The sequence below is a fragment of the Marmota flaviventris genome, chromosome 16, assembly GCF_047511675.1.
Source record: "Marmota flaviventris isolate mMarFla1 chromosome 16, mMarFla1.hap1, whole genome shotgun sequence".
NCBI lineage: Eukaryota > Metazoa > Chordata > Mammalia > Rodentia > Sciuridae > Marmota > Marmota flaviventris.
Genome location: NC_092513.1, coordinates 60,366,198 through 60,380,955, shown reverse-complemented (window position 1 = coordinate 60,380,955; position 14,758 = coordinate 60,366,198). Strand labels below are relative to the sequence as shown.

Below are 14,758 nucleotides of genomic sequence, written 5' to 3'. Positions count from 1 at the left end.
TGCCTGCCATGAACAATCAGATCTATGCTAGAAGGTGAAAATACTAAGTGAGGGACAATCATATGGAGTCAGAGAACCAATTCTAAATCCTGGCTCACATTACTTCCAGGAACCTCCTGTGACCTTACATCCCCTGAGTGATGGTGATGCTCATTGAGCACCAAGATTGCTGCACTCACAGGGTTGTGATGGGCACCTGAGATAAGGTCCATTTCCTTCCCTGGTGTGATGAACTTGGTTGGGAATGTAGGTCTCTCAGCTTATCCCTCCACCCTCAGGATGTTCCCTCTAGTTTTCCTACATCCCAGCCTCCTTTCTCCATGCCACACTTTTCCATCCATCCCCACTGTCCAGCATCACTCAGTAGAGGAGAACGAAGCTGTCTTCAGAAACACTATTTCCAGGCTTACTTCTAGAAACCTGATTAATGTCAGAGGGGCCTGAAGGCTCAAAAGCAGGTCTCTATCCAACTGAGACAGGAGGGCTCAAAGTTGTCAATAGGTACTTGATAACAATTTGTGACCCTGATTCTGATGGCATGGAACCTGGGTCCTATGAAGAACCATGGAGTTTGATTGCACATGACAGACCACAAACAACTTCACTTCCAATCACTTTTGTGCATGTCTGAAGTCACCCCATTTCTTTATCTCACAAATGGCACTAAAATTTGGCCTCCCTGCAATTTTAGTATTCTCCTTGGTAAACTTCCACATTTTGTTGATTGGCAAACCATGTGATATGTAGCCTTCTTTTTTCCTCATTGATTTGTAGGAGAACTTGATTAAATTACATTTGGGCCATCACACTCAGTATTGGTCAGGCTGGGGTTGGGGTGGGGCCAATACTACATATGGGAGGGTCAGAGCACTGCATGAGTGGAGGGTGGGTCTGTCTTGGGATGAAGTCAGGACTTGCAGCCTGCTGGGTCCCCAGTGAGTTGCGGTCAGAACTGTAGGGGGGAGAGGTATAAAGGCCGGCCTTGTCCTCTCATCAGGAAGCCTACACAGGAAGACCACAGCCATGCTGGGGATCAGTTGAATAATATTGTCCATCATCATTCAGGAGAGGAGAAAGAAGCTGTCTAGGAAAAAATTGTTTCCAGGCTTATTTCTAGAATTTATTTAATTGCACAGGGGCTTGAAGGCTCAAAAGCAGCTCTCCATCTAAATGAGACAGAAAGGCCCAATGTTCTTAATAAATTGATAAAAAAAAAATTGTGCCCCTGTCTGTGATGGCCATGGCTGCCACAAATGCCTCACAGTCACTCAGAGTGTTTTGCTTCCATAGCAGGTCCTCCCCAGATGACTCCAATCTGCAGTGCTCAACAGGACTCAACCCTTTGGGACCCTTCAATGGTCCTTAGTGTGGAGTGCAAGGAGCCCCTGCCCTAACCATGCCTAAGCAGAAATACTGTGGGTATCTTGGAAGGACACTGTGCATGCCTGAGTTCACCTTTTTAATCAAAAGCAGTGGAGAACTGCAGGAACTGCTAGGTGCAGTTGTCAGATGATCTCCAGGGAACTGATGGAAGTGGCTGGCTACTGATCCCAAGAAGGCAACATGGCAGTTTCGATCACTAGGAGCTGAGGGTCCCTCACATTCAATCTCAGAACTAGTAACACTAAGATCTGAGAGCCACAGACCTCAGAACTGTGAATACCAAGGGAGATGTGCTTTGCCTCATTGTTATTTCTCTTCATAGCAGGCCCTCAGATGATTGGTAAGGGAGATGTTTAACAGGCAAAGATCATGGAGGGATACACAGAGAAGATCCCCTAAACCAAGAGAGGCATTTTCCATGGGGTGATGAGTTGGGTTTTGGAATCTTGTCTGTTTTCTCTCAGGATTAGGGGGAGGACTCATCTAAATCTGGAAACAAGACCCAATAGATGGACACTTGTGCACCCTGGGTCCTGGCAACCCCAGTTATCACCTCTCAGTTCTCACTGCATGGAGGTGCACAGAAAACATGGCAGAAGGCAGAAGCTGGAGATTTTTTTTTCCTACCAAACTGCCTTTATTCCCAGTGACAGTCAAACAAGGTACAGCTTCCCACCCAGGATTGAACATTGGGACCCTCCCCTCTCAGTACCTCCCCCTACCCTCTTTCTACATTTACTATACCCTCCCACTCCCTACATTTTTCTGAGAACCCACAGGAACTGTCCTATGTGATGAAGAACCTTTGGACCTTCCAACACAGAATGAAGCAAGGTGAGATCTTGCCTCAGGGGCAGCCACCCCAGAGGCCACCGGTCAACATGACTGTCCTCAGGGCCTCTTCTTCTTTAGGTTGCCTGATGATGTGCACTTCCTCTTCTGAGGCTGTGAGGTTTGAGCCAGCTCCAGATCCACATGTTGCCCTCTAGTGACCTGGAGGGGAGGCCCAGTGCAGGGCGTGTTTTTCATGAAGCATGTGCGTCCAGTGAGAGCACTCTTCATGGACATGGCACCTGGAGGAGGGTGGGAGCTGAGGAGTCCTCTCTGGGGAGGTGGGGCCTGGATTGCTTGATCTCCTGAGCACAGGGTTTCTATTGGAGGGGCCTGGCTCTGGGACAGTTCCCAGGGCAGCAGGCGGTGCTGGGAGATGAGGAGGAAATCCAGGCTTTGGAGGTCATCGTCCACACTGCAGCCATTGGCTGTCTTATGTGGCCGCCCAGAACAAGTGGCTTCTCTGGGACCCACAACACTTTTGTTCCCCAGGTTTAAAGAAGAGGATCTGCGGTTCTGGGAAGGATGGTTGGAGTGGATGGTCCCCAATGAGGAAGACCCGTGACAGCCTTGGAGGATAGCAGTGTCCTTTGAACCCAGCAACTCTGGCTCGGTGGTCCTGCTCCTCTTCACGACCTGGGAAGCCACCTCTGTGGACCAGTCCTCCATGCTGGCCCCTTGATCAGTGTGATGTTTCCGCTTCTCTGCACCTTGTTTTGCAGCTGCCTCGGAAGCTCTTGTGTCCTGTTGGGACATATCATGACCTTGAGGCACCTGCAAAGGTGCTTCTTCACAAGCTGAAGGAGGATATGGGCACTGGCCAACCCTTCTTCATGCGTGAAATGGGCCACAGGGATCAGGACAATCATATTTCAGTGGAAAGTGGATCTGTTACTCATCTTGGTCTCATAAAAACACACTGAGTGTCTGCTGGCCACACTCCTGGGCTCCCTTTCTGCTTGATATCCTGAACCCTTCCATGGCTATCATGTCTCCTTCCTTTTTTTTTTCCATCCTACGTTCTGTGTCCTGGAACAGACTCAGGGAGCCACCACAGACAGGATAATGATAACATCCTGTGGGCCACATGAGTAAGGTCCTGTGCCTTCCTCATCTACTGCTATCCCTTGCTCCCCTCTCCACCTGTGGTAACTCCGTTTCCTGTATACTTGTGTCCCTTTGTCTCCTAGTCTGCCATGTATTGCTCTGTGCCTTGGTGTCTGTTCTGAAACCCTGGTAAACCTCGTGTCTCTACCTCCTTTGTTCTACCTGGTGCCCCTTTCTCCTTGTCTACTTTTGTTTCTTCCCAACCCCTGTTGTTCCTGGTATCCCTGCACTTCTTTATCAGGTGTCCCTGCCTCTCTTCTGTACCACCTACCCCTGGTCTACTGGGAGACCTTCCTTCTGCTTTCTACCTGGTCAGTGGTGAGTCTTTCCTGCTGCTCCAGTTCTTTTGTTAGGGCCAAGATACTTATATATGGTTTGGAGGAAAGCATTTCTTCCAGGAAGTGAGGATGAATCATATTCTCTGCCTGGGATGAGAAGGAAGAGAGTGTGAGTGACCTTGGGAGGAAATGGCCCCAAGTCAGGAGGACTTCTAGGAGAAAGAGGAAGCAATAATAATCCCATGCTCATCTGCACCATGGGGTTGTTATATCCCAACTACCAGCTACACCCATGTATGAGTGCACACGTGTGCATGCACATTCTCTCTCTCTTTCTCTCTCACACACACACACACACACACACAAAAAAAAAATCTGAGATTCTAAGCCAGGAAACTCAATTCCATGAGTGCCTAAACCTTGTATACACCAAGATTGTAGGCCCAGCTCACCTTGGTGACAAAGTTCTCATCAACATAGCTCAGGAGACTTGGATCTGGGTATAAATCATCCTGTATTGGCTGTTGCTCTAGTCCTTCCTCTCCCAAGTTTGCAGCAAGCTCTTCTGTAGACAAGTAGGAGGGCTCCCACGTGGCAAAGTTCGTAGGCCCGAATAGCTCATCCATGATGTCCATGTACTCTTGGATGGCTTCAGGTGGGATCTCCTCAGGCGCCTTGTTCTCAGGCCCTTTGGTCTTGGCCACCTTGTTCTTGCGTGCCTTGGTCTTGCGTGCCTTGGTCTCAGGCACCTTGGTCTCTGGTGCCTTGGGTTTGGCTGCTAATGAGTGGGCAGACCATACCTTAGGGTTGGTCTTTCTGGAGGTGCACACTAGGACAGGGAGGACCAGAGTGGTGTGTGAATGAGGATTCCATGTTCATCCCAAACACTTGGGAGTAGGCAGGGTTCAGGGGACCTAACCTGGTATGCCATGAATGAGGACAACCTGACCCAGGAACCGAGGGATATAATAGTGCACCAGATGCAACATCTAGGAGAGTCAAGTGGGAGGACATTTGTAGTGACTGGTATTGCATGCACTCTACCCTACCAGGACCCAAGTCCCAGGCAGATCTTGTGTTGTTTCTTTGGATAGACAAGGAGAGAAATGAGATCTGTACTTGGCCCAGTCAATACACAGTTCATAGCTGGGTGGCAGGGACCTCAGGTGTTAGGGGCTTTTTTTTTCTTGTAAGAGTGAATCTCCAATACTGAAGGGAAAGTTCTTATTTGGGACAACAACTTGCCTTGGCCTTTTTCACTGTTTGGACACTATCATGGACTACTGTGTGAATGTGGGTACCCTACCTGGCTGTTGGACAGCCTCAGGGACTGGAGGCCTTCGGATTTCCAGCCTCGGAGTTGCAGGAGGAGGTCGGCACTGGAAGACCCCTGACAACTGCATCCTTGGATCCTCCATCTCCTCTGCAGCCTCAAACTCCATGAACCTTGATGGGATTTGGGTAAGGCAGGCACAGGCTGAGCTGAGAATCAGATTAGCCATACCAGGCAGGTGCTGGTGTGGGATTCTAGGCTATGGAGTATTCTAAGCTACCAGTCAGGAGCTAGTGGCAGGAATGTGGAGTTGCGTCCTGGAGTAGGTCTGGCCAGTGACAGGAGGGAGCTGCTACAGAGGAAGAACTACAGTTCTCGGGAAACACTACATCAACTAGCACCTTAAGGGAATCAGATCTGAGGGACCCAGGCAGGGCCCCTAGCCGATCCTTGTTCTGGCTCTCTCCTGTTTCTGCCAGGAAGCACATGATCAGTTTAGTTGTAGAAACTGGTCAGGGATGTGATTTATATCAGGGAACACCAGAGGTCCTGACCCAATTCAGGGGTACTGAGGCTGGGACCTTGGGCCCTGAAAGGATCGCCTGGGAGACCAAGTTACAGGCAGGGTCATGTGGAAGTGGAAGCTAAGCTGAGAACATGGGGTTGCTTCCAATGAGGGTGGGTTCTTCCCTTCCCTTGTTAGAAAGGCTGGGATTACATAGAGCAAAGGCAGTAAGGACCAGAGACATGTCCTGAGGGCACCTGAGGTGGTGGCTGGCCCTGACAATGCATTCCCCACCACCACCCTCTTCTGCAACATCAGCTTGAAGTAGTGGCCACTTTGATGAGTTATAATGGATGTACCAGTTCCCAGGCAGGTGGCCCGAGTGAATCTAATGCAACTTTTCCCCTCTGCAGAGCCAGCAAAGCAGCAGCAGACCCTCTGGCTGGGCTGGTACCTCCTCCCCATCCTGACCCTGAACCTCAAGGCAGAGTTGGAATCAAGAGTATGAAGCCTGGAGTTTCTGGGATTGTTGCCGAGAGAATGCCCAGGCCTCAAGCTAGAAGGAGCCGCTATTTGGAGAGCTAGATGCCTCGGAGCCAAAACATAGGTAGGTGACAGGCTGTACCAGACCTTGCTGTGCAAACCATGATCCCCCATCAGTAGGCTCTGGGCCTTGAAAACTGGCTCACTTTTCTGCAGTCTCATAGAAGACCATCCGATCAAAGTTGCTGGTGCGCTGCCATTCCTGCAAACCCTTCCTCAGGCCCTCTTCCATGGTCATGGTGGGCTCTCGTCGGGACAGAGACCGAAGCACTGGGCTGGAATTCATCAGGATCAGTGTCCACAAGGTCACCCTCCGTTATCAGTAGACCAACAACATAATTTCCTACCTTTGTTATATTTGCCCCATGATGTTCAACTCAAAGTATTGACATTGGGACTCCAGGATACTTATACAAAACTTTAACACCAAGGGCTGCATTGACCAGCATGATTGTGATTGGATTCCTCAAATATCATTGAGGTGTACTATGTGATGAATGTTTTTATCCCCCAACATTCACCTGTTGAAGCCCTAACCCCCAATGGAATGGTATCTGGAGACTGCATTTAGTGCTTAGAAGGTTAGATGAGATCCTGAGGGTGGCGCTTCATGAGGGCATTAGTGTTCTTCTGGGAGAAGGAGGAGACACTGTGAGGACACAGGTGAGCCAGCTGTCTTTTCAAGCAAGGAGAAGAGAGAGCAATCATGGGATTTTAGGTCAGTTACCCTTTACCTGGGAATCCTGACTAAAGAACTGTGAGAAAGGAATGCCTTTTTGTTTTTTCACAAATTTTCCATAGCGTCATGTATGGTGTCCCAGGCTGACTGAAGACAGTGCACAGAATGGCCTGGGAGCAGTTACAAACTGGGGCAAAGTTGAACATGCCCATGCAGTATCCAAAGACAGCTTCCCCTCGAGTGTGACATCACCAGAGGGTCCTGATCAGGAGTTCATGACAATGTGTATGGGTAGCCATAGATTTCTGTGTTGGGGCCAGCACCACTAAACCCACTTGTGGTTGGGACGTCCCTTGTGCTGAGAACAATCAGGTCTATGGTGGAAGGTGAAATGACTGGGGGAGGCATGGAGTCAGACAGCCAACTTCGATTCCTGGCCCACATTACCCCCAGGAACCTCCTCTGACCTTGAGTCCTCCGTGTGATGGTGATGATCATTGGAAACAAAGATCGCCTGCACTCACAGGCCTGTGATGGGCACCTGACATAAGGCACATTTTATTCCCTGGTGTGAGGGGAGTACATCTGGGAATGTAAGGGTCTCAGCTTGTCCCCTCACCCTCAGGACCTTCCTTCCAGATCCCCTACATCCCAGCCTCCTCTTTCCAACCCATGCTTTTCCTCCTGACAGAGCTCAAGGGGGAGCCTGAAGAGAACACTCACATGAGGAAGCAGGAAAGTGCTTCCACATCAGGAGTCTGAGGAAGGTGCCTGCGGACCAGGGTCTTGAAGCGCTGCCAGCGCCGGAAGTTTTCATACACGCTGGGTGGTCTGCTGGAGTCATCTAGTGGCACTGCAGCTGGGAAGGTGGGTAGTGCGCCCTCCCCATACACTGTACCTGGCCATTGGCGCGCATTCATAGGGAACATGATGGGGGCCATCTGGGCAAATGGTCGTGGTGCTGGAGGGCGAAGGCCCAGGTGCCAGTGGATCCCATAGTTTTGAATCCCTCCACTGTCTGAGGCAGGTACAGTGGTCCTCAGGGCAGAAGGTGCTGTGAGGAATGGAGCAGGATGCTCCACACCCCCACAGAAGGCCCCTGGGGCCCTCCAGTTGAGGGGTGCCTGAGTGTGGGTAATGTTCTGAATATGAGGAGGCCCCACTGGCCTCAGTTGTGGCCCATGTTTTCCAAAGGTGGACAGCCCTGGCACATATGATTGTCCAGGGTAAGTGGACAGCACTAGAGGGTTACCCTGGGAGATAGGTGCAGTCACCCTTGGTGCCAGGGGCAACTCCCAGAATGGCTGGTGTGTTGGCACAGGGGCAGCTGGAAGAAAGGGTAGGCCCCTGAATGCAGACATGTGGTCACCAGGATTGAAATTCATGCCTGGTCTCTGTGATGTAGATGCTGTGGAGGCAAAGCAAAGCGGAGAATGGAGGAGGGAAAATGACAGCAGGATTGAGGACCCCCAGTTTCTTACTCAGTGGAAATCTGAGAACAAATGCTCACAGCTCAGGGCCCTTGGACAGGGAAATTGTGCAGTTTGCAAATGTCCCTGAGTGAATTTCATGCTGCGTTCCTTTAGTCATAGTTCTACCCAGAGAAATCTCATTTTCAGTACACCAGGATTCCCAGTTGACTGTGACACCTCAGCTTTCCCTGATTCTGAGAGGCCCCTTGTGCATCCTTTGCAGAGACACTCCATTGGCCTCCTAGGTGACTCCCTAGAAATGGATCAATTTGACTCTATTCAGTGGCACCATGCCCCTCCTCATTCTCACCAACAGGAAAGGGATCTTCTCCAGGGCAGATGCAGGGACTTTAGGGTCACTTGTGAAGGTGACAGGTTCTAAAAATTACTCCCCCATCACCTCCTCAGCCTTCCTTTTGCTAATACTCCTTGTATAACCCTCCACTTTTTTCCTAGGCATCCACACACAAACAAGAAACACCCGATTTAGATCTCTGCCTAGCTAGAGGCTGAGGAATTCTGTAGTTCACCCAGGAGCACATCCTGCCCAGCATGTGGGTGCTTCTCCCAGCACTTCCCACACCTAACACTAATGGGGGACAGATCCTGGCCATCTGTGATCCTAGTGCTCACTGGTTCCTGCCATAATGCAGGGAGCTCCTTTCCCAGGGAAGAGGTCTATGTGATAGACACTGAGTCCCGGAGATCCTCTCCTGGGCTGACTAGCAAAGGTTACTGAGGTTTATGAAGTTGATGGGATGGTGAGGATTGGGGTTTTCCAGAGGTTTTCACAGACACTGGTCATTTTTTTATTGGGCCTGGGAATTAGAGCCATTCTGATGTCCTTTTCCTTTGCACTCCTAATAATGGGAAGGAAAGTGTCACAGAGACTCAGGCCTGCACCAGCTGCTACCTGTAGCAAGGTTGTTGGGAGCACATTCCTGTTCACCAGGACATTATGCAGAATGAGGTCAAAGAATGGGAGGTGTACCACACTTCAAAACTTGCATGTATTAATCAGGACAGCTGCCTAAGTTCCAATGACAATATGAGTAGAGCCCCTTCCTAACTGTGTGCTATTCTCCTTCCTGTCTTCAAAAGAACCCAGTCATCTTCAAACCTGATCCTGGAAAATGAAGAACACCCCACATGTGCTCCCTTATCATGGAGTACCAACCAAACCATGAAGATAAGCAAAAGTCTTCTGTGTTGACTTGAAAACAATGAGCTGAGGCTACACACAGAGAGTGTGAAAGTGATAACGATTCAGAAGATCCCCCAGAGGCCCAAATCTATGTTGGCTAAGGTTTCCTGGGTTCCCTGCCCTTCTGGAATCAATGACACCTGCTGTCTGAATGGAAGGAGAAGTTTTCCTGGGCAGGAAGTTTGTGAGGGACCCTGGGCTATGGCAGTTGGAGTGCCCTGCAGCCTCACCCACAGAGACTATCACACTGCATCTGTGGTCCTTGAGTTCCCCATTGGGCAGTTTTCTAGCTAAGAACACTTCTTACCCCTGCCCACTTATGATCTGAGACTCTCAGTCAGTCCCCTCCAAATGATATCCCAGGCAGCTTCCATGTGTCTGAAGAATGGACACAGGGCTCAGCATCTTGACTCCAGGGAGCCCTCACTGTGACACCATCTGTGACTGCCTAAAAAACCATGCAGTGACCTGTGTCCATTCTACAAGGAATCAATCCCGTGGCCTCTGTCCTTTCTGCTGACCCAGTGTACTTCCCCGGATTAGTTTGGACCTGGGTCTTAGGAGCCCTCCTCCCCATGAGCAGTATCAGTCTTCCCGGGGCTTCCTGGGCCATGTCAAGTGTATTGTCTAAGGCTCTTTCCTTCCCTTACTTCTGTTCAATCAGTTGACCACAGGGTAAGTGCTCCATTCTTACTCCCAAGGGTTTTTGGGGTGACTGCCCTCAGATAACAGACCCCTGACTGTCCAGGCTCACCTCCTTCTGAAGGTCAGGCAGGACACCTGACACAGTGTCTCACAGTCTCCACAGTGGGAAACGTCAGTACAGGACCCAGAGAGTGACCTGTCTGTAACAGATGCTCAGGGTCCAACTGTGCCAAGCTGGCCAAAGTTTAAATGTAAACCACAGTGGAATGTTGAATCCAGACATTCTGCAGGGGGGGAGGGGCCAAGGAGAGCTGGCCTGGGTGGAGGGGGGGCTGGGCAGAAATTCCAGGAAGAGCTCTAATAGGTATAGAAGAACTTTGAGTTCCCTTCAGGCAATTCAGGGGTGACACAAGTGGTGTGTGCCTCCTGGTCATTTTGAAGTAGTTTCTAAAATCTACAGGAGAGGGGTGTGACAGGTGGCCCTCTCTTTCAACAACCAAATTGTCTTTGCTTCCAATGATGGGCAGGACCAGTGAACCATGGCTCTCATGAGCCACAAAATCACCGGTATAAACAGTCAATACTCTAAAAAACTGTGGGGTATGGATTGTGTTTTATGTATGAAGTGCTTTTTTCTTGTTGTTTTTGTTGGTGATGATTTTTTTTTATCCCATCCCTGGCTTGCAAAACACACAGTTTGGTGTTCATGAAATATTAACACCTTATTATAAGTCTTTTCAATAAATGGCAGGAGGGGGGCAAACCATGATATTCAGGCACTAAAAAGAATCTTCTTTCATTCTTTCTTCCTTTGTTATTTCTTTTGAAGCAGTGATATAAAATATGCAGTGCAGAAAACTATGTTCTCATTCCACAGGTTTTTTAATTTTTTAAAAAATAATCATACACTGTAATGAATGCTGGAGACCAAATTTTATTTGCTAAACCAAGGTCAAATTCAGGGCCTTGTATACTCTTGGTCAGTGCTTTGCCACTGAGCTTAAGCCCTTGCCCCATGCAATCAGTTTGCACTGCTTCCAACTGCTAGACCACAGGTGCTCATATAATAACACTAGTCAAATTCAATTTGTGCAAACTGGCCATGGGAAGGAGCACAGGGTAGAGAGCTTCCTTAGCTTCCAAGGACTGCAGCAGGGTGGTCTCTACTGTAGGCATGACCAGTTTGCAACTGCGAAAATCACTTTGTCATTTCAGGTGCTCCCACTGAAAGAAGGACCAGCCCAGAGGCTCTTTATGGGGAGCCTTCTTGCCGGAGACCTCTTGCAGGCTTCCCGACCCATTTCTTCCTCCTGCAGGGCCACCGGTGTCCCTCCTGGATCCCTCGCGCCTGAGCACATGCTTGGATGGAAGGGCGCGCTCACAGGCTGCCATCCAACGGCTCCAGCGTCCATTGGAGCTCATGCGGGGAAAGGCACAGGCGCGAGCACAGACGGCAGGTTCCCAACGGCCAGCTGGGCTCCCATGGAGGCCTCCAGACTTAGTCCCGTAAGCCTCTCTTTATGGGGAGCCTTCTTGCCCGAGACACCTTGCAGGCTTCCCGACCCATTTCTTCCTCCTGCAGGGCCACCGGTGTTCCTCCTGCATCCCTCGCGCCTGAGCACATGCTTGGATGGAAGGGCGCGCTCACAGGCTGCCATCCAACGGCTCCAGCGTCCATTGGGGCTCATGCGGGGAAAGGCACGGGCGCGAGCACAGAAGGTGGGTTCCCAACGGCCAGCTGGGCTCCCATGGCGGCGTCCAGACTCAGTCCCATAGGCCTCTAGGTACTGGACCCGCGAACCTCTTCCGTCCCCACCATGTCCCTGCCCGTTCCTCTGGCCCCTGCGACTTGCCAGACAGCCCAGGCCCGGCCTTGCCTCCCCAGGGATGCAGGCCGCCCGCAGCAGGCCTGGCAGTGAGGGCCGAGATGGCCAGTGCGGCGCCCACGTCGAAGCATCCTCCATCCATGTCCCTTGCAGCCTGTGCGAAACCCGGCTCCAGGGCACCTGTTTGGTGCCTGAGAAGCGCGGTCCTGGTCAGCAGGTCTGAGGCTCCTGTAGGTGTCTGACAAAGTGGTGACTGTCATCTTCTTGTTCCGCCTGAAACCTTTGAATGTTGGGGACACTGTCAGCTGGCATCCGGGTTGTTAGCTGAAGGACGCTCATTTCCCTGTCCTTAGCAACTTTGCAGAAGGGAACACACTGAGCCAAGTGTGCTGAGTCTGCTGTAGTCACCCCGTGATTGACGGGCCATCGTAGGTGGGCTGTTGGTGGGCGCGTCTGGACAGAGCACCTAAATGATGATGGGAGAACCCTGTGACCACAAGTCGTGTGCAATAAAGAGAGTCATGTTGTCTTATTAATTTGTGGTGCTTGTGTATTGCGGCAGTGAAATTGATGATATGGTCTCACGTAGGCGTTGGTGGGCTGTTGGGGGCCCCTGTGGATATTTCTGGGTGCCAGGAAGTTTTCCTTCCGTTTTGATGGGCATGAGATCACGGGGTGGTTATTTGGGTGAGAAAATGAGACGCTGTGCTGGTCCTGGAGGGTTAGTAGGAGTTCAGAGGGCTCTGGTTGTTTTGGCTGTTCCTTTGATGGGGTGGTGGGGTCCCTAATGTGTTGATGTGCATTCGTAATTTGGATCTTGCTCTGTTTCGACTGCCTGACGAGAATGTGGTATGTGTTCAGAAGTGTGGGTCAGACGAAGTGGTGATGGTCATCTTCTTGTTCTGTGTGGATATTGGAGATCAAGGGAAAGTCAGCTCTGGTTTTTGTAATATTTTACTTGTGGTGGTCTTGTATATATATATTTTTCCCAGGAACACACCCTGGGAAGTCTGGATATATATGTGTTTGCATATAGGCTATGTTAAGGAAGGCATTTGGGTAGTTTTCTCTGCACTTGCAATGTGATTGTTATAGTTGGGAAATGGAGGAGGGATATTTGTACATTCTGGACATCATGTTTTGGTACAAGGGATTTTGAATAAATTTTATTTTCATTACCCATGCACATGTACTTGAGTGTGTGAAGGCTGGTCAGTTACTAATTTTGTGGAGCAGTAGGATGAATATATTCATTGTGTGGTGTGAAGATGGCAGGCTTCTGCATTTTGGAAGACAGAGAGTTATTTCTTCATATTTGGGAGTGTGTGAGCTTGTATATGAAGATGAGATACCTATGGAGAGTTACTTGTGTATTGAGTTTGTATTAACTACCCCACCTCAGGTGTGTGTGTGTATTTGTCTTGAAGTAGTAGCAACAGTTGTGAAGAGGAAAAATATTTAGGTGTCTGTTAGTAGATGTATTTAAGGCACATGGCAATTGATGTCTGCTTCCTGGGGCCATACATGTATTAAGTAGATGAGACCCTCCGACAGTGGAAGGTAATCTGTTTTAATCAAAGTCCACTGACTGGATATACGAATTCCCACCCCACGCCCAAAACAAAAACTTTCACAGTAACATTTAACTGGTGTTTGGCCCAAACTGCTGGGTATTTGTGCCTAGCCAAATCAGTACATGGAATTAACTATTACAGTTACATTGAATAATCTTCCTTATAGAATCCAGCATTTCCCAGGGTGGACAAGCAGAAAATTAAGTATGGCTGAAACAATTTTCAGAGAAGTTCAGGAAAGACAGTTATGATATGTGCCTGAGAAGCAGAGAACCGACTGATAAACTGAACTACTACCACTTGTAGTTGGCTCTCTCTTCCACCCTCTCATGAAATGTGCTTACCCCTCCCAAAGAGATAACAACCATAGTGTTCATTCACTGCCAGAATGTAGTCAGAATCCCATATCTCTGTATGATTCACACCAGTCCACATGTGAGACCCAGTTTGACCTTGCTTAAGTCACAGCTGTGAATTCCAAATACCAGCATACAGTGTTAGGCATATGCAGCCTGATGTAGGAAGTATAGAATGAGGTATGTGTTGTGATTTGGATCTTAAATATCCATGAAAGGTCTATAAATATTTCCTCATCAGCCTCTGGCAATATTGAGAGGTGATGAAACAGTAGGCGGTGGGTCCTACTGGAAGGAGGTTGCATGGTTGTGGACATGCCCTTGAGGGGGATATAGGGACCCTGGCTTCATGCTGTCTACTCCCCAGCTGCCATGAGGTGAGCAGCATTACTCCAATATGTGATCTCTGCCATGATGTTCTGCCTCCATGGAGTCTCCAGAACCATGAAGCTGACCAAGTATACATAGAAAGAAATCTCTGAAATGTTCAGTCAAAATAAAGTTTACTTCCTTGTAATTGGTTTACCTTACATATGCTTTCAAAGCCACAGAAAGATGACTAATGTAATGAGGTAGATTAAAGATCAAAATGCCTGCTGTACAACACTCCTTAGATATTGCAGGGCAGATAATTTAATGCTATCTTTTATGGAGTGGAGTTTATTACTCAATTTGACAAGAGTTCTTTCACATTATTGTTTATCTCAATTTTTTGTAGGGCTCTTGGGTCTTTTCTCTGAGAAAACTTTCTGTTGTCATCTTGGATTTTTCTTTTTTTAAGTTTTTTTTTTTTTTTTCTGTAGATGCCGATGGACATGATTTATTTGTTTGTTTGTTTGATTTACTCTTAAGGCTCAAACCCAAGGCCTCACACATCCTAGACAAGCACCCTGGCACTGAGCTACAACCCCAGCCCCTTGGCCTTTTCTTAAGTAGACATTGAACAATATGCCCTTATCTTTCTTAGAGTAATAAGGTTTCTCATCCAGAGTCATGCATCTAGATAATTGGGAATACAAGGGTTGTTTTAAGTCTCAAAGATATTTTGACCCAGACTGGGCAGTATTTTGATAAATATTTTC

At 49.0% G+C, this 14,758-nt stretch overlaps 1 protein-coding gene across 1 annotated transcript; it reads right to left on the bottom strand.

Annotated features, from left to right (window-relative positions):
* Nucleotides 1–2,274: 2,274 nt before the first annotated feature.
* On the bottom strand, nt 2,275–11,342 carry LOC114081545 (NUT family member 2F-like). The gene is made up of 7 exons (XM_071602605.1): nt 11,303–11,342; nt 7,323–7,926; nt 6,067–6,195; nt 4,906–5,045; nt 4,052–4,377; nt 3,630–3,746; nt 2,275–2,958 (listed from the first exon to the last, which is right to left on the bottom strand). The coding sequence occupies exons 1-7, from the start codon at nt 11,340–11,342 to the stop codon at nt 2,275–2,277; spliced, it is 2,040 nt and encodes a 679-aa protein (XP_071458706.1).
* Between the last annotated feature and the right edge of the window lie 3,416 nt (nt 11,343–14,758).